At 45.6% G+C, this 19,801-nt stretch overlaps 1 protein-coding gene across 6 annotated transcripts in view; it reads left to right on the top strand.

Moving 5' to 3' along the window:
* GALK2 (galactokinase 2) overlaps positions 1-19,801 on the top strand; it is a 1,491,044-nt gene that overhangs the window by 236,141 nt on the left and 1,235,102 nt on the right. For all 6 annotated transcript variants that reach the window (XR_013609829.1, XM_078684791.1, XM_078684790.1 and 3 more), the window contains one exon: positions 18,953-19,041. Coding sequence is in view for 5 of the 6 variants with exons in the window: in XM_078684790.1 (XP_078540916.1) it covers positions 18,953-19,041 (89 nt within the window). In the remaining variant the exon portion in view is untranslated. The remainder of the gene's footprint in view (positions 1-18,952; positions 19,042-19,801) is intronic.

The following is a 19,801-nucleotide window of genomic DNA, read 5'->3' as shown; positions in this document are numbered from 1 at the left end:
AGCACAAGTGTACATAAGGTCTTCTTCCTAGCATTGTATACTGACCCGAGGGTGGGGGTAGGAGGCTACTCCGGGATCTTGGTCATTCTCCAGAACTTTGACAATCCGCAGAGCCCGTTTACATGCAATCCATCCCCTGGGGGTTCCATAGCCTGCTCTCAGCCACTTGTGCTCAGCTGATAAGCCAGCCATCAACTTGCCATTGCAGATTGTCTGCTGGGGCCTAATGACCCAGGTTTCGGTTCTTATGTCAACTGTGCCAACAGTCCTCTGCCCGTCAAAGACATACAGCCAACTATTAAAGGCCTCAAGCTAGACTAAGCCAACCATGAACTAGCTCTCAACCATTCTGTGAAACCCTCTAACAATCCTGAGACGCCATCAAAGCGTACCCTGGCAATCAGGGACCGACAAATGTCCAATAAAAGTCACAAACTACCACTCAGCCTTCACTAGCCCTCAGTGACCCTCAATTGACCTTTAGATCTACTATGCCGATGCTCAAGCCTACCTTGCCAATTCTCGTTCAGACCTTTTCCTTGACCAAAACTTGACATTTGCCTTTATATAGCCACCTTCAACTCGCCTCAATCCAGCATATATCCCCCTCTTTTGGCTCACAGAGGATCCAAGCGAGCATTCAATGCCATGAAAAGACCTTTATTTAACCCAGAGAGACCCTTAGCTGACTTTCCCATTTACAGACCCTCATTCCAAGTACAACTGCCCTCAGAATGCTCGCCTCTGGTCGTGCCAACTGTCAAAACCCTCAACATTCTATAACCCGTATGTCGGACCCGTGCTCACAATAAACAGATGATAGAAAAGGGAAAGGGACAGCAAGGGAAAACACAAACGCAATATCATACCATATATGAAATTATGGAAACTTTGTTTAGTAAATATCGCAGACACTACATCTCCTCCCCTCTTTTGAAAAAGTTAAAATGTTAGAAAATCCTTACATTTTGAAGGCATTATCACTTTGCAGAAAGGTCTATCATTGGGTCTATCTTGGACATTATCTGTTTGCCGTAAACCATTCTCAACCCTACCATAGGGTGTATGTGAATTGGCGTGTTCACTGGCAGGCATTTGAGGGCATCATTGGAAACCGAACTTGTCAGCCGAGTTTTCAAGACTGGTACTGGCACTGTCACTAGTACTGGAATGCTGTGCACTTTCTGCACTTTGTAAGGGTTCTCTAAGCTTGTCATCTCCCAACCTAATTTTGGAAAGCCTGAACCTTACCATGTCACCTACAGTTTTGTTGGCCTTGGTTACTGCTTTTCGTTGGTCATAATACTGTTTAATTTTGGTATATTCTTTAGCAGTAACATCATGAAACCTGAAAGTTGTCATTACTAACAGCAGTTTTTTTTTTTACATTAGAGTGAGAACTTGGCTTAGTAATGGGTGGTCGTCCTCACAATTCAAACGGAGTGACACCAGTAACATTATGGGAGTTGTATAATAGGCCCAAAGACCGGCACGTAAACCACTCCTAACAGGTATTTTCCCTTTTAAAGCCAATTGAAAGATTTCCATAATAATTCAATTGCCACGTTCTACCTGTCTGTTTCCTTGGTGGATGATACAAGGACGATTTGCAGTGATTTATTCCAGAAGCCTTAACATTTTTTACCATTTCTTTTGATCAAAATTGCGACCCATTGTCGCTTACAATATGTTGTGGAAAATCTTCCTTGGGGAAGACTTCCTTCTTGAAGTCTAATACATTACCAGTGGTGGGATTGTCCATGAATTTCAGTTGGACCCATTTGCTACACTAATCCATACAAACAATAGTATATCTAATTTCTATTGGTAATTTGTACATTGAAGAAACCTAGGGGTCTAGAAAAGAGGGATTACCTCAAACTGTCATCAATCGTATTTAATACATTAATGACTAACAACTAGTTTCCATGAGTAGGACAATAATAACAAATACAATGTCTGCAGTGATTTGTGAGTAGAACCCAGAAGGTATTCGTAGGATTCTCATCAAAATCTTGTGATGATCAATGTTATCATTTGGTCATCCAACCAAGGTAATAACGTCTCTTGATCATTGAGACCATATTCTTACCTTGTACCATAGTCTGGTCACTGCCCACAAACACTTTTTGACCAAGTGATATAAAAACTGATGAGTTGAAGTGCAGTGCAAAGAAATCATAAAGGTGGTGAATGTTAAAAAAGGATAGAGGACAAGAAAAATAAGTTTATTAGGGATCTGGCCTCTTCCTAATTAAAAACGAGAACAGTGCAAGAAAGCAGTGTTAAACAAATGACAGCATAGGGGCGAACATGTTTCTGCCTAAACGGGGAAGACCCAAGGCTTTCTTCAGGGCCTCTTTTCTAAACGTTGCTACTGCAAAGTGATTATCTCACACAAAAAAAATTGAGGTGACGGAGGGAATAATAAAGTGAACAATCAAAAAGGAAACGGTAATTCAGTAGCATATCCTCCGTGTCAATAGATGATTAAATGGATCTGGAACAACAAAACATAAAGCAAACATAGTATTCAAAATGAGACATGTCCCACTAGAGCTCCTCCTAGTGAGATAGATAAACATTGATAACACTCACCCAGCACAACCTTGGATTTTTCCTCACCTCACCTGGACACATACTCAGGAATAATGAGGCCACGCTCTAGAAAAGTAAGGATACGGGTGCTTGATGCAGATAGGTGAAAAAACTTTATTCCACTCTACTCTACACTAATATGAACACTCCTGTCGTTATCCTAACTTAATGTGCAATAACTATTCAAGTACCCTCAAATTACTACGGGCTCACACCTCTCACGAGGTCTCTCAAACAGTGGCCTATAACTTAATAAGCCTGGTCACGGAAGACTAACCGGTAAAAAAGACAAGCTATATCAGTTTGCCAACTTCACAAAGTGTAAAACACTTGATTAAAGTCTTAAGCACACATCGATAATAACAACACCCCTCTTGTGACATCTGGGTATACCTATCCGTCGTTGCTTCTGGATGGTCCCGAGATCAGGGGGAGGCAACGAACGGAATGGTTGCAGCAAATAAAATAGAGTACGATGTCTACAAAGCGGCCAATCAATGGCGCAATCTCCAGTTCAAAGTTCAAGACGGAAAACGTCTTTTCACACCCTCTCAGCTTCATGCTCCTTTTGATGCCCTGGCCAAAGAATACCTTATACAATGATCGAATGTGGAATATTATGCCCGAAAACAACTGTGCCAACTTACCCCATTGAGCAACGGCTCACTGTTTACTCAGAGCCGGAAGTACGGGTTTAGGCGCGTAATCCCGCGAGACTCGTCCAACTACAGGATGATGTCATCCTGCTCAAAGGAGTAGTTCGTAAATGAGGCACATGCGCGCGCTAGTAGTATAAGCCTCCGATCGAATCTAGTCATGCACAGTCAAACACACCCAGATATGGTTTAATAGTATGTCGCAGAACTGTCAGATGGCTTCATGAATCAATGGTTATGATATATTTATCCAGAAAAACTGTACCCAGATATTGAATAGCGACATTAACCAGTAACAGAATGGTAAATTGGTATCTAGGTAGTAATGTTCGCACAGGCTTCACATGACAACCGAGCATTATATGTGTGGTCTTTATGCAAAAATAAATGCCAGTATCAACAGTATGTGAACAGACTCTATCGGTGTACAACAGAGAACATCTCATATTTGCAAGAACAACAGTGTCATAATGTGATTTACAAATCTAAGTGTCATATACAGTTCTAAGTGATGTGCCCACATACAGTTATGTTGTGTGTTCAGAGAGTGGTCCAGGGTATTTCGTCATTCAGACCCTGGCAATCCGAGTGCAGCTTGTATATCCACCTCTGTTCTTTCATAAATAGGAATTTAGAAACATCCGAAATGTAAGAGGGGATCAACGGTTTTTCCAAGACAGTCCAACTGAAATCAGTTTCTTTATGACCATGCTCCAAAAAATGTTTGGTGAGTTTAGACACGCTCTTCTTGCATCTAAACAAGCTGTTATGCTCCAACATGCGTGTACGCACCTTGCGTGTAGTCATCCCAATATATCTCTCATTGCAGGGACAGACCAACTGGTAGATGACATGTGAGCTATTACAATTGGAAATCCATTTTAGTACCCAGGGGTGATTAGTCCCTATGTCAATTTGGGTTGTTCTACAGGTCTGGGCACAAACAGAGCACCCACCATAAGGATGGTGTCCTTGTATTGCTGGAAGATCCCAGAGAGTGCCACTGGTCTCCGTTAATACCTCCTTGGGACGGGTGTGTACCAGACAGTCCCGAAGATTCTTAGAACGTTTAAAAGCGAACAAAGGTTGTTCGATCTTATCGTTAGTACAGTTCAGTACCTGCCAATGGCGTCTTACAATTTTCTGAATCTGGTTAGATTTGGCATTAAAAGTACTAACGAAAGTCAAACGTGTGAGAGATGGCTTCTCTACCGAGGGCTCTATAAGCGCCTCGCGGTTGTTATTACTGGCTCGTTTTAGGGAGCGTTTGATCAGTTGTCTCGGATAGTGTCTTGCTTGGAGTTGACCTGTAAGGTTAGCCGCATGTTTCAAAAAGGTTTCAGTAGTAGAGCAGTTCCTTCGAACACGAAGGCACTGCCCATACGGCAGATTGTCGCGAAGCGACTTGGGATGTTGGCTGTCGTATAGCAGGAGTGAATTCCTGGCCATGGGCTTCCGAAATAATTAACTCTGAAGTCCCGTGGGGGTGTCATATATGGAGAGATCTAAGAAAGCAATTCTCTCTTTGTTCATCTCCACTGTGAAACGTAAAAATCTATTGCGGGTATTCAACCACTTGTGGAAGCGAGTAATCGAATCCACCTCACCCCGCAACACCACCAGGATATCGTCAATATAGCGTTTCCACCAAATTATTGACGAAAAGAAGGGGTTACTGGCTGTTAGTACTTGCTCTTGTTCAAAAACATGAACATAGAGGTTCGCCAGACTTGGCGCAAAAATGCTGCCCATACTCGCACCCGAGATTTGGAGGTACAGCATGTCCTCGAACCTGAAATAATTCTCTTTCATGGCGATTTTGGCCAGAGACATAATGAAAGGAACAGGAGTGATAGTGTTCAGTTCCGTTTCCCCCAGGATGGAACAGATGGTATCTAAGGTCTCATCCTGGGGGATGGAAGTATACAAGGATTCAACATCCAGTGACACCAGATGGTCTGTCTCCTGGTTGAACTCAATCTCCGGAATTACTCGTAGGACATCTTTAGTATCCTTGAGGTAAGTGGGCATGGTCTGCACTATAGGTCTGAGAAAGTGGTCAACAAACTCAGAAAGGGGCTCAAGAACGGAGCCCATCCCAGATATTATGGGCCTCCCGGGAGGTGGTCTTTTAGCTTTGTGTACCTTCGGCAAGGTATAGAAATAAGGTACAACTGGATGCTGGGCCTGCAAAAATTGCGCTTCCAAGGGTGTGATCCAGCCTTCCAACAAAGCTTACTCCACTACTGATTGAATTTCGCTCATCAGTTTCCTGGTGGGGTCTACTGAAAGAGGTAAGTAAGCTGAACTGTCACCCAGTTGGCGTAGACACTCATTCCTGTAAGTGTCCATATCCTGTATCACTATGGACCCCCCCCTTATCAGCAGGTTTAATCATGATAGAGGGGTCCTGTGATAAAGTTTGGAGTGCCTGACTTTCCTGTCTGGAAAAGTTGCAGTAGCCCTTCTTTTTTGAGTCCCAAACTTTGTCAATTTCATCTTTAACTGGCCTCTCAAAAGTAGCTACCTGAGGCGGTACAGTGTGAATGGGAGGTAGAAAATTAGATTTAATCCTAAGGCCTGTATTCTTGTCCAACTGGTCGTCGTTGGAAGTCTCTTTGTCTTTGAAGAAATAATGCAGCCGTAGCTTGTGAAAGAACTGAGCAAGTTCAATTTGCATCTGAAAAGGATCCCCATTATCAGAGGTCACAAAGCCTAAGCCTTTGTTAAGCACTATTTCTTCCATGGGTGATAATTCCTTCTTACTGAGATTGACGACCAGACTAGGTGCAGGTTGCATTATGGTGGTTGGGCATTCTTCGCAGTGTGACTGCGGGTCCCTGTATTGGGTCCGGTAGGATCTTCCCAATGGACCTGTGCTTGTGGGCCTCTTCTCTTGCCCCGTGATCTGCGGGGGCCAAACCCTAAAAAAGGCTGGTTGTTGTACCCCTGATAGCCTGGGAATTGTATGTGGGTGGTTGAAATGGATATTGAAAGAGTCCTGGGTGCCCCCAGGGTGCAGGTTGCCACCAAGGTTAACCTGGCCCAGGTTGTTGTCCCCTGAAGTTCTGGTAGCCACGAGATCTCCCATGACCCCTGGTTGGATGTAATTGAGGATTTGTGGTGTCTGAGTCACTATCGGGATCGATACTGGACCCTGAATAATTGGATCCATATCTTTTCCCGCTATTTCTAAACTCAGGAGCTTTGTAAGAGTCACTCGTGTAGGGATATTCATGATCTAATTTGAACTTAGGAAGGTCCTTTTTTAAATTTTTAAATTTTGGTGTGTAATATAAAGTCATTAAAGTCTTTTGTGTTCTTATCAGACTCTTCTTTTTGTTTTTTGAAGACTGTCGGGGTCACTGTAGTTCTAATTTGTGCCTCTAGGACCTGGATTTCAATTAGGATAGTGTCTGCGATCCTCTTGGCGGTGCTAATGATCAATATAAGCCAATCGCGGGTACACCGCCACGCGATCAGAGACCAATCCTTCAGAAAGGATTTGTCTGTTAAAAAAAGGCGAGGGGCATTCGTGACAATTAAGCCAGGTGGTGCACAGCTTGCCCTTAGGTATTCTGCCATCGCAATCCTGTGCACTTGTGTCCGGGAATGCGACTTCTTAAGTGCCAGGACCTTTGTCCAATCATCTATAGTAACGACTGATGGTGCTGGGAGAGATTCTAAAATGCTTGGCATATTGTCCAAAATAGACTGGAAAACTGAATCATCATATGCCAAACCACTTCGTTCTGCCATAGTTAAAATAAATATTGAGAGATCTCTAGAGGGAACCCACTCCTGTTCCTTTCATTATGTCTCTGGCCAAAATCGCCATGAAAGAGAATTATTTCAGGTTCGAGGACATGCTGTACCTTCAAATCTCGGGTACGAGTATGGGCAGCATTTTTGCACCAAGTCTGGCGAACCGCTATGTTCATGTTTTTGAACAAGAACAAGTACTAACAGCCAGTAACCCCTTCTTTTCGTCAATAATTTGGTGGAAACGCTATATTGACGATATCCTGGTGGTGTGGCGGGGTGAGGTGGATTCGATTACTCGCTTCCACGAGTGGTTGAATACCCGCAATAGATTTTTACGTTTCACAGTGGAGATGAACAAAGAGAGAATTGCTAATCTTAGATCTCTCCATATATGACACCCCCACGGGACTTCAGAGTGAATTATTTCGGAAGCCCATGGCCAGGAATTCACTCCTGCTATACGACAGCCAACATCCCAAGTCGCTTCGCGACAATCTGCCGTATGGGCAGTGCCTTCGTGTTCGAAGGAACTGCTCTACTACTGAAACCTTTTTGAAACATGCGGCTAACCTTACAGGTCAACTCCAAGCAAGACACTATCCGAGACAACTGATCAAACGCTCCCTAAAACGAGCCAGTAATAACAACCGCGAGGCGCTTATGGAGCCCTCTGTAGAGAAGCCACCTCTCACACGTTTGACTTTCGTTAGTACTTTTAATGCCAAATCTAGCCAGATTCAGAAAATTGTAAGACGCCATTGGCGGGTACTGAACTGTACTAACGATAAGATCGAACAATCTTTGTTCGCTTTTAAACGTTCTAAGAATCTTCGGGACTGTCTGGTACACACCCGTCCCAAGGAGGTATTAACGGAGACCAGTGGCACTCTCTGGGATCTTCCAGCAATACAAGGACACCATCCTTGTGGTGGGTGCTCTGTTTGTGCCCAGACCTGTAGAACAACCCAAATTGACATAGGGACTAATCGCCCCTCGGTACTAAAACGGTTTTCCAATTGTAATAGCTCACATGTCATCTACCAGTTGGTCTGTCCCTGCAATGAGAGATATATTGGGATGACTACACGCAAAGTGCGTACACGCATGTTGGAGCATAAGAGCTCGTTTAGATGCAAGAAGAGCGTGTCTAAACTCACCAAACATTTTTTGGAGCATGGTCATAAAGAAACTGATTTCAATTGGACTGTCTTGGAAAAACCGTTGATCCCCTCTTACATTTCGGATGTTTCTAAATTCCTATTTATGAAAGAACAGAGGTGGATATACAAACTGCGCTCGGATTGCCAGGGTCTGAATGACGAAATACCCTGGACCACCCTCAGACCCTTTCTCCATTGGTATGTTTTGTTATTAATTTGTACATTGAGCCAATAAAATCTATTCCCACTTTTTGCCATTGACCTGTCAGTTAATGGTGCGAAGATTATACGACAAGACTGTGTACTTATTGATTTGTCTGCATCCTTACATATGCAACACTATTCCATTCTTAACCTTTTTTTGTGCCAGTCATGCCAGTATGTCCCTTATGAGCTAACATAAGTTGTGGTGTAAGAGTTGAGGGGGGAACCAAACTATTTCTCAGGATGTCAGTATACATGATAGACAGTTCATCACTGATTTTCCGATAATATTTTAGAGCATCTGTCCATGTTTTTAGACCATCCTTTTACAATAAAGTTTGATACAAGTGGATATTCTGCCTCATTAGAAATAGCAGACGACCACAGCATACTGCTTAAGACATTTAATGTCTTCATTTTCATCTGACAAGTAAGCAACTGCTACATCATGATTTGTTTAATTCAAATCATCCTCGTATTCCTTATCATTGCATGGCATACGTGACAAATCAGTAGCGGCATTGGATTTACCTGGCAAGACCTCTATATTAAATACATACTCATGTAACTTGCATGCCAGTTTAATGATGCAGGGGGAGACACTTTACCGGACCTTCATTTGCCCAATATACTCAATAAAGGCTTACCGTCTGTATGAATGAGAAATATGTAGTTTACAGGAAACTTTAGAATTTTGCCACCACCCACACACGTCAAAATTCCACTTTCGATTACAGAATACTTCTGTTCCGGTTCTTTCAATTTTCGTAAAGCAAAAGCAGTAAGTTGGCTACCCTGCTGTTTGTTTTGACTAAGTACTGCACCAAGTCCAATTTAGCTAGTATCCACAGTCCCAACTGGACGCAGTGATTCATCAAAGGATTTAAGAGATGGAGCATTTTGTATTTCTTTCTTTAAAAAGTGCATACTTCTTTTGTACATAGCATTCCAGGAAGAGTTGGTACCCATTTTAACTAAAAAACGCATTGGTTCGACTTTGTCTAAATAGTTCCATATACATTTTGAACGAAATTCCCATAAACCCAGAAAGGATCTTAGTTCATCCTTCGTTGTAGGTCTGTGAGAATTGACCATTGCTTAGACAAGGCTGGGTCTTGGTTTCACACCATTTGTGCTTATGACATGAACCAAGTATGTCACTTCAGTTTTGAGAATTTTTAATTTTTCGTTTCTAAGAGTCAACCTGTTGGACTGTATGCATGTGAGAACTTCCTTCAAAATTTGTTGATGGCTTTCATAATCTATGGAGAACATTAAACATTGCCATGAAAAACTTTAACTCCATTCATGCCATCAAATAAGATTGTTCATGATTTTTTGGGAAAATGGCGGGAGCTGAATTAAGGCTGAAGCGCACCCATAGGTGTTAGAAATTATGTGAGAACACGTGCATCTCTGTGTAATAATACATGGTGATATGCAGCGGTGAAATCTAGTATAGGAAACACCTTGGTTTCATCTAGAGTCGCCATTAAATCGTGAATGAGAGGCAAGGGTTGTGTTTCCATAACTACTTGTCGATGAAGTTTTCTCAAGTCTATGCACAGTCTTCCTCGCCAGTTTTTTTTTTTTTTGAAGTTACAATCGGGGACAACCATAAAAAACAGCAACAGACTCAATTATTCCTTCTTCCAATGATTTGTATAAAATGGTTTTAATCTCTTCCCTTACAGAGGGAAGCACATTCCGTACCTTTTGTTTGACAGGATAGCATTGTCTTTAAGTTTGATTATGTATTGGAATCTCTTTAGTTGTCCAAATTTTTCCTTAAATAAAGTCTTGTAGAATCCCCTCAGGATGAATGTCAGTGACTGCTAAAATATAAGGAGCTTTCCAGGGATTGTTTTACTCTGACCACCCTAAAATGTTTACTCCTTGATGTACTACATACACCTGTGTTTTAGTTGTTCTCCTGTCAAAACTGACAATTGCTTCAAGGACACCTTCCAAACGGACTGTGTCCACCATAGGCTTCTGGTGTAATTCTATTTGATTGTAATGCTTTGTTTTAATCAGGAATCTGGTAGTTGTCTTTTCTTGAAATAATTGTGATACAGGATCCGGTATCAACGAAAATCTCCAATGGATGTTCATTCACTCTTACAGTGCACCTGGGTTGATCATGTTGATCAGACTCTTTGAGGAGGGCTACCTTTAAAACTATGTTCTCTAGCTGTTCCTCAAGATTATTACTTGGATTGTCTCCTTCTTGGACTTCAAAGACTTGTTAGGGCGTGTACTCGACCGACAAACCATAGCAAAGTGGTCTTTCCTACCACATTTTTGACAGTCTTTGCCTAATACTGGACAGTTCTTGTATGATGCAACATGACTATTCGATCCACAACGATAGCATTCAGTCTGTATGTGTTCATTATATTTTTGTATAGGTAAATCTGTTTTGACTTTTGCTTAAAGATTCTCACTCTTGTCATTTCTCTGCGTGCGTATAATATTAATTTCATTTGATGTAGTTTCAGGTTTCCTTAACATTTTAATGCCTTTTAATGAACGGTCGCAACTTTTTATTGTACTTATGACTTTATACAATGTAGGATGTTTGTGGTATAACAAGTTTTTCTGGCCTTTTATACACGAACGCATAACCAATTGGTCCTGAATCAGCAGAATTCTGGAAAGCAAATGATGAAGCTAGCATACATAAAGTGGCAGCTTTAATATAATAAATGTTATTTCGCTCCATCATAATGCTAAGGGTCGTAGCAAAGTAATCTCCCATTCTTGTTTTACCCTCTGTATACGAATTCCAATTCACCTTTCCTTCAGGTTTTTTAGCTGGACTTACTTTATTGAATTAACGTCTACCTTCAGTGGCAACACTATTGTATAAAACTGCTGTTTTCTGTTCTGCACCATATATTCTAACCCATCAATTGCCATTAGGTTCATCTCAAAATTGTTTGTATACACAGCGCACACACTCAGTGTTTGCAACTTCTTCCACAGCCTTGCAGGTTACTAGCTATGTTAATGTCTGTTTTGCTCAACCATACCTAATGTCACTTGGAGGTACAAATCCTAGTGAGATAGCTCAATGGGTACATGCAGTTGTTCAACAGATTCTTGTGTAACCTGCAGCTCACATGTTCTATTCCTTAGAAGTAGTTCAGTGGGGTATGTGCGTGTTGCAAACGTGCTTCGGTGTCATCAGCTTTAATTCTCAAAAGGCATCTTTAGGTCTCGCTGAGTCAGCGCGCTGAGAGACATTTAGGAGCAGCTTTGACAAGTGCTCCCAAAGCGGCGATCAGATTGCCAGAACGCGCACAGGCGCGCGCGACGTGCGCAGCACTTTTTCACATTGTGCGCGCACCATTGGCTTCACCACTCTGTTTTTTTTTTATTATTTTTTGCGCGGGACACAACTCCCGGCCGGGTCGTGCGGCCAATGCTAGTTTTTCATTATAATCTCTATTAGTACATTAAGCACTTTGCTGTGACGTGTACAAAACTACACAGTCATCAGTATTTGAAAACACTAGTTTGAGTTTACTCTGGGCGCAGTACCAATTGAACATCATGTTATGCCAGGTTACCTGCCCATGAACACTACAGATTGTCTTGCATATTAGTCCACATGTGCATGACTACAAAATGCCCCAGCTGCCTTTTTATTCTTTTCGGATTGGCAAAGTGTTATTTAATTTGTTTGGTGGGTCAAGCGAATGGTGAGCAACACAGTGGGAGTCCAGAATGACCACAGGGGCAGGGCAATTGGCAGGTAGCAACACAGGCGGGGGAAGAAGGCTGGAAGCATCAGGGAAGGTGTGGGTCTGTAGTAACGGGCACAGGGGTAACCAACAGGTGAGTGGGAGATCACTGTGGAGCTTAAGATGGGGAGAAGCACATGGGCAAGAAAGCAATGTAGGCTGTGTGACACACGAGGGCGAGAGACTAGCACAAAGAGCAGAAGAGAAACGCACAAGAGGGGGCAACTCAAAAAGTATTTTTGTGTAAAGTGAGGAGTGTAAGGATGCAGTGATTGGTTCATTCTCCAGTGAAGGGAAAGTAAAACCCACACATGCTGATAAAAAAGCAAGCACATGAGTGACAATGATGCCAACCAGTGGGAAGTAATTGACAGGCTCTAAGCCCCCTGTAAGCTAGCATTACATCTCGCTACAAACAGCACTTGCCCTACCTAGCAGGCAAGCCCTAATTAATATTTTTTTAAAAGCTCGCAACCAGATGAGTTTTCCTTCACAAGGCTGGTTTGAAGTGTGCATGGGTAAACGCCAAGTGCAGCAGTGGTTGGATGCAGGACGTGGCAATAGGCCTGCAAGCAGGCCCCCTCGGGTGGGCTGGTTGCAGTAAACTGTTGAACTTAGTACATGATTTAAAAAGAAAGGCCTAAATTTAATTGAAAAAAACATGTTGAAGTGATGTTATGATTGATTAGCTTTGCTAATGCACCACATGTAAGGCTTATGACACCACAATATTTGAACGAAAATATAACACCTAAAAGCTCAATGTAATTCTATAACAAAACTTACTAAAACCAAATTATAATAGTACATTCGTAGTTGTTTCTTTCATTCGTGTTAACAGTGATGTAAATAATCTTAAAGAAAAAAAATTACAATTCATATGTTACATTAAGGGTGGGCCCATTGAACTTCACCAGTTGTGGTTAGCAATGCCCACAACACATGGCATTTTTCTCTTGATGGTCTTCCCCTTCCCTCTCCCATGCCTTCCTTTGCCATTGGCTGAATGGTGTATTGAGCATGGTGGGTGGCCCGAGTTATGGTGTGTTTTACTAATCCTTTCTGGTGAAATCTAGTAGTTTTGTGCATTTGAGCTCGGTCTTCACTCCGTTGTAACTTTTTTTCCCAGTGAATTTCTAGGATTTTTTTATAATGGACTTTATTCTCAACCCCTGCTGCTTACGACCATTGTCTGAGCACAGTAGGATTTAGCCACAGAGCCTGATTTACTGCCAGGTCCCTTGTTTTGCTCAATGTCCAGGGATCCTGTTCCTGAATGGTATTGTCTGTATCTGCTGTTAATAGGCGGAGGAGAATAGCCCGAGGCCCTGGACCTTTCCAGCCTCGTTTTATTAAGAGTACGGCAAAGGATTGAGCATGTAGGCCTCCTTAAGTAATGCATGTAATTCAATGTCGTTGGAGACTGCCTTTGTGGTTCTGGATTATGTTTTTGAAGAAAACAGTTGGCTTAGTGGTCTTGAGAAAGACTTTTTATTGGTTACGTCCTTGTTGTTCCAAAGTATTATTATACAGTAGTTGGTATGACAGCCGACACATGTTTCGCCCTAAGCGGTCAATAGGACCAGGGCTTTCTCAAGGCTTCAGGTGTTCAGGAAACAATTCCTTTTGATTTTATACAGTACATTGGTGTTCAGATCGATGTCAAGTAGTCAGATGAGATCTTCTTTGAGGGTCAGCTTCCTCAACCTTTGCGCCCACCATCACAAAATCATCTTCTCCCGCCTGAAGATCAATCAATCAATCAATCAATCATTCCTTTTGTATAGCGCACTACTCACCCGGGAGGGTCTCAAGGCGCTTGGGGGGAGGGGTATGCTACTGCTCGAACAGCCAGGTCTTGAGTTGTTTCCTGAAGGCGAGATGGTCCTGGGTTAGCCGAAGGTGGATGGGGAGGGAGTTCCAAGTCTTGGCAGCCAGGTAAGAGAAGGATCTTCCTCCGGCGGTGGCTCTTCGGATGCGTGGTACGGCTGCGAGGGCGAGGCTGGTGGACCATAGCTGGCGGGTGGGCGTGTAGAAGGTCAGGCGGTCGTTGAGGTACTTGGGGCCCAGGTCGTGGAGAGACTTGTGTGCGTGGGTGAGGAGCCGGAACGTGATCCTCTTGTCGACGGGGAGCCAGTGCAGCTTCCTCAGGTGGCTGGAGATGTGGCTGCGTCGGGGGACATCCAGGATGAGTCGGGCGGAGGCGTTCTGGATGCGCTGGAGTCTTTTCTGTAGCTTGGCTGTGGTTCCGGCGTAGAGGGGGTTTCCGTAGTCCAGTCGGTTGGTGACGAGTGCCTGGGTGACAGTCTTCCTAGTCTCGGTCGGGATCCAGCGGAAGATCTTGCGAAGCATACGCAGGGTGGTGAAGCACGATAAGGAGACGGCGTTGACTTGTCTGGTCATCGAGAGGGAGGGGTCCAGGATGAAGCCCAGGTTGCGTGCGTGGTCGGTTGGCTTGGGTGAGGTGCCCAGGGCTGGGGGCCACCAGGAGTCGTCCCAGGCGGAGGGCGAAGATCCCAGGATGAGGACTTCCGTTTTGTCCGAGTTCAGTTTCAGGCGGCTGTCCTTCATCCACTCGGCGATGTCTTTCATCCCTTCGTGTAGGCAGGTTCTGGCGGTGTCGGGGTCTCTGGTGAGGGAGAGGATCAGCTGGGTGTCGTTGGCGTAAGAGATGATGTTGAGGTTGTGCTGGCGCGCGATGGCTGCGAGAGGTTTCATGTAGATGTTGAAGAGGGTGGGGCTGAGTGAAGATCCTTGCGGGACGCCGCAGATGACTTCGGTGGCCTCGGAGCGAAACGGGGGGAGGCGGACTCTTTGTGTTCTTCCTGCGAGGAACGAGATGATCCACTCCAGTGCCTTCTCTTGGATACCGATGTTGCTGAGGCGCTGGACTAGGGTGCGGTGGCAGACTGTGTCGAACGCAGCGGAGAGGTCCAGGAGGATGAGGGCCACTGTTTCCCCCTTGTCGAGCAGGGTCCGGATGTCGTCGGTGGCTGCGATGAGGGCGGTCTCGGTGCTGTGGTTGGCTCTGAAGCCGGACTGCGAGGGGTCGAGGGATCCGTTCGTCTCGAGGAAGGCGGTCAGCTGTCTGTTGACGATCTTCTCGATGACTTTAGCAGGAAAAGGGAGGAGCGAGATGGGGCGGAAGTTTTTGAGATCGGTAGGGTCCGCTGTAGGTTTCTTCAGGAGGGCGCTGATCTCGGCGTGCTTCCAGCTCTCCGGGAAGGTGGCGGTGTTGAAGGAGGCGTTGATGATGTTCCGGAATTGGGGTGCGATGGTGGAGTCGGCCTTGTTGAAGACATGGTGTGGGCAGGGGTCGGTCGGTGATCCGGAGTGGATGGTGTTCATCGTGCGGGCTGTGTCTTCGGTGGTCACCGTGGTCCAGGTGCGAAGGGTGGCGGTGGGGGGCGTTGGTTCGACGGTTGGGTGCGTGGGTGGAGCGCCGAAGCTGTTGTGGATGTCGGCGATCTTGCGGTGGAAGAACGAGGCGAGGGAGTCGCAGAGGTCTTGTGACGGAGTGATGTCGTTGGTGCCGGTGCTGGGGTTGGAGAACTCCTTGACGATAGTGAAGAGCTCTTTGCTGTCGTGGGCGTTGTTGTCCAGTCGTTCCTTCAGGGATTTCTTCTTGGTGGTGCGGATGAGCTGGTGGTGCTTGCGGGTAGCGTGTTTGAGGGCGGTCATGTTGTCGGTGGTCCGGTCGAGGAGCCAGGCTTTCTCGAGGGTGCGGCAGGTCTTCTTGGAGTCCTTGAGGTCGTCGGTGAACCAGGATGCCTTCTTGCTTCTAGGTCTGCTGGGAGGGTTCTTTAGTGGCGCGAGGTCGTCGGCGCAGGCGGTCAGCCACTGTGTGAAGTTGCGGGCTGCTTCGTTGGGGTCCGTTGTGTTGGCGGGTGGGCTCTGGCTGAGGGAGGTGGTGAGCTGGTCTGCGGTGATCTTGCTCCAATTCCTGTGAGGTACCTGTTGCGGGTGGTGGTGGGTCGTGGATCTTTTGAAGCTGAAGTGGACGCAGCTGTGGTCGGTCCAGTGGAGTCCGGTGGCGTAGCAGAAGGTGATGTACTTGCTGGAAGAGAAGACGGGATCAAGCGTGTGGCCGGCGTAGTGGGTGGGGGTGTTAACCAGTTGCTTGAGTCCGAGGTTGGCGAGGTTTTCCAGCAGGGCGGTGGTGTTGCGGTCCTTGTTGTTCTCCAGGTGGAAGTTGAGGTCCCCGAGGAGGATGTAGTCGGTGGAGGGGAGGGCGTGTGGGCTGATGAAGTCTGTGATGTCTTCGCTGAACTGTGTGCGTGGTCCCGGGGGTCTGTAGACGAGGGTGCCTCTGAGGGTCGTCTTAGGGTCGGTGTGAATCTGGAAGTGGAGATGTTCGGCTGCGGCGAAGGAGTCGTTGGCGTCGGTCGTGATGCGGATGGTGTTCCTGTGGACGATGGCGATGCCACCTCCGGTCTGGTTGATGCGGTCCCTCCTGATGATCTTGTACCCGTCCGGGATGGCGATGGCGATGTCGGGTGCAGAGGAGGCGTTCATCCAGGTTTCCGTGAGGAAGGCGACGTCCGGTGATGTAGCGTCGAGGAGGTTCCAGAGTTCCACGGCGTGTCTGTGGACGGAGCGGGTGTTGATCAGGATGCACTTGAGGTGGTTGCTGCTGGTGTTTGTCTTGGCGGGTGCAGGGCAGGTTCGGAGGCAGGTGAACTTGCAGGTGCAGCAGGTGAAGGGTCTGTGGGTGCGTCTCGGGGTGGCTCGGCAGCAGGCGTGGGTCCGGCCGGCATTAAGTGCGTTGAGAGTGGCGGCGTCGTAGGTCATTCGGGTCGTCTTGCCTTGGCGGGGAGGGCCAGGGGTCCTGGCGCTGGGCGCGGGCCAGGCGCGGACGGGCGCAGACGGGCTTACCTTTGGCGCACCTTCGGCGCTCAATCGGTGCTCCCGCTGCGCGCGTCCGCTGCGCGGTCGCTCTGGGGGCGTCATAAGTAAGGAGCCGGGAGGGAGGAGCAGCTGGGTGGCGGGAGCGGGGCGGCGAATGGAATCACAGGGGGGCGGGGCCGCAGGGAGGCAGCGGCGGGAAATTCCAAGAAGCAGCGGGCAGCGGGAAATTCCCAGGAGCAGCGGGAAATTCCCAGGAGCAGCGGGAAATTCCCAGGAGCAGCGGGCAGCGAGCGAAGGAATCTGCAGGCAGGAGGCGGCAAAGGCAGGCAGGAGCGGCAGCAGTGAGTGGGGCGACCAAGCCCTGTGGAGGGCTGAGCGGTCACACTCTGTGGTCCCCTTAAGTAAGGAGCCGGGAGGGAGGAGCAGCTGGGTGGCGGGAGCGGGGCGGCGAATGGAATCACAGGGGGGCGGGGCCGCAGGGAGGCAGCGGCGGGAAATTCCAAGAAGCAGCGGGCAGCGGGAAATTCCCAGGAGCAGCGGGAAATTCCCAGGAGCAGCGGGCAGCGAGCGAAGGAATCTGCAGGCAGGAGACGGCAAAGGCAGGAGCGGCAGCAGTGAGTGGGGCGACCAAGCCCTGTGGAGGGCAAAGCCAGTAGGTCTCGCTTTGGGACCTTCTAAGTATTTAGTTATGCAGCACAATATCCTTGGTGCAACAACATCAACTGTTGCATGACTAAACACTGAAAAGGTCCCAAAGGCTAGACCTATTGGCTATGCCAATGCTTGTTTTTTAGATGTTAAGGAAATGAGTACCTTTTCGTTGACTAGTAATATTAAGTTCCATAAAGATAATTCTGTTTGTATTGTGTGCTATATAAAAGTAACTGATGTACATATGTATAGTACTTTGCATCCGACTGAATACATTAAGCCAGGCTACAACATATGTGTTTGTTGTCTAGTTCTGTTATCAGCAGTCGCTTGTCCTTTCCAAACACATTTTTTCAGACGCTGTAAACAAAGAAGAATGGAGTCATGTCCGCTCTCTCTTGGCCACACATGGCATTTATGTTTCCTGGCATGCCCGGTGGCAGTTTGTAAATGGGCATCTGACATTTATAGATGACACTCAAGGGCTACAATTTCACAAGCGAGATAACCTGGTCAACGGAGCCTACCGCTAGACCATTCTTTTACAGATTGATGCAGTGCTGTGAAGTGCCAAAGCGGCTTTTACCCTAACCTTTATGCCACTTACGAGTTGAGCCCTGATTGGCCCTTCCCTGATTTTCACTCACGGAAACTGAATGCGGGAGTCATTTGTCATGACGAGTTATGCCTGATGCTGCTCTCAAAATTGTAACTTGGCCTCAAAAATCAGCGGTCACCCAGCCCAAATGTCCTTCGGTCTGAGGAATGTGTGTGCTCAGTTTTTTTGTCCTATACATTTCAGTGACAACGCAGGTGTCTTATGGTCAATAAAAAAAAACGTGATTTGTGTACTGCATCACCCGCCCTATGGCATTAAATATTTATTTAAATATATATATAGCCAGGCTTCATCTACTTATTGATCACTGCTACAGATTTAACTAACCTGAGATTTTTAAAGCTGACATCAATCTCTAATGTATTTTCTCTTGTGGTAGAAAGAATGTGAATTGATTCGTACTTTAAACCCAAATCTAGATAATTAAATCATAAATGACCGTGGTTTGTCCTTAAGCATAAAAACCCAAAGTGAACCGATGAGTCGGACATCTCATACAGGACATTACGCCTCTCCTTGCCTTACATATCATATGTAGTACATTCTGCAAAGTAATCTAATGTTGGATGACTCAATTATCTGAATAGTACTTGTTCCTGTTGCAATGTTTTTCTTCATAATGTATGTTGATTTTAGTTAAAGTCATAGCCCTTTCCAGATGTTTCCCACCATACCACATTCAATGGCTTCTATGTTTTTCAGGTTGCTCAAGTTGAAGGAGATGTTTATTTCCAAATTTGGATCTGCTCCCAAATTTTACGTTCGAGCTCCGGGCAGAGTAAACTTAATAGGTAAGCCACGCAATGTTTCTTTTTTTTCTTGTATGCATTCGTATGTTCATTTTTTTTCGACAGAAATCAGAGAAATTGAAAATTCACATTTTGAACTAATTGTGTTTTTGTTTTGAAGTGAATATTTTTTCATGTTTCGATTATACTCATGTTCGTCGGTTACACGCTGGATCTGGAAAGCGATAGCAATCTGGTCACTGGCTAACCCCTCTTCTATAAAGGAACAACTAAATGAATTTAGAATCACGGAACTTCTGACTACCTAATCTCGTTATTTAACCACTGAGTGAAGTCTAGTTTTAGGGACGGCCATTAAAGGATCAGTCTACTTTCACAGCCAGTAAACTAAAGTTTACAGTTTGTACATTATATGCAAGTGTAATGAGAAAGGGCACCTGAGCTGTAGAGTGCTTCCGTAAACAGATATTTTTTTAACAATTCTTTTTATTGATAATAACAATGACACATTGCAAACATTATTCCATAGTTTCGTATAGAGATCAGTGCATCTACACTAAGTCATAGTTCATCACATCCTTCCTTGCACCCTACATATACTTTACTACTCCTATTCTGTTTTGTTCACTCAGTGATCAGGGTGGGGATTTGTGTTATGTGGAGGGGGTGCACAAATGTTTCCTCTGTACTCATTCCACTTGCCCCATATTTGCGACCATTTCTTGGGACAGCCCTGAGATTCGTATACTGTCTTCTCCATAAACTTGCCCCAGTCCATAGCCTTCTTCCATGCCTTGATCAT

This window comes from Lissotriton helveticus, chromosome 3_2 (genome assembly GCF_964261635.1).
Source record: "Lissotriton helveticus chromosome 3_2, aLisHel1.1, whole genome shotgun sequence".
Lineage (NCBI taxonomy): Eukaryota > Metazoa > Chordata > Amphibia > Caudata > Salamandridae > Lissotriton > Lissotriton helveticus.
Note: the sequence above shows the minus strand (reverse complement) of the source record. Positions and strands in the feature narration are given on the sequence as shown.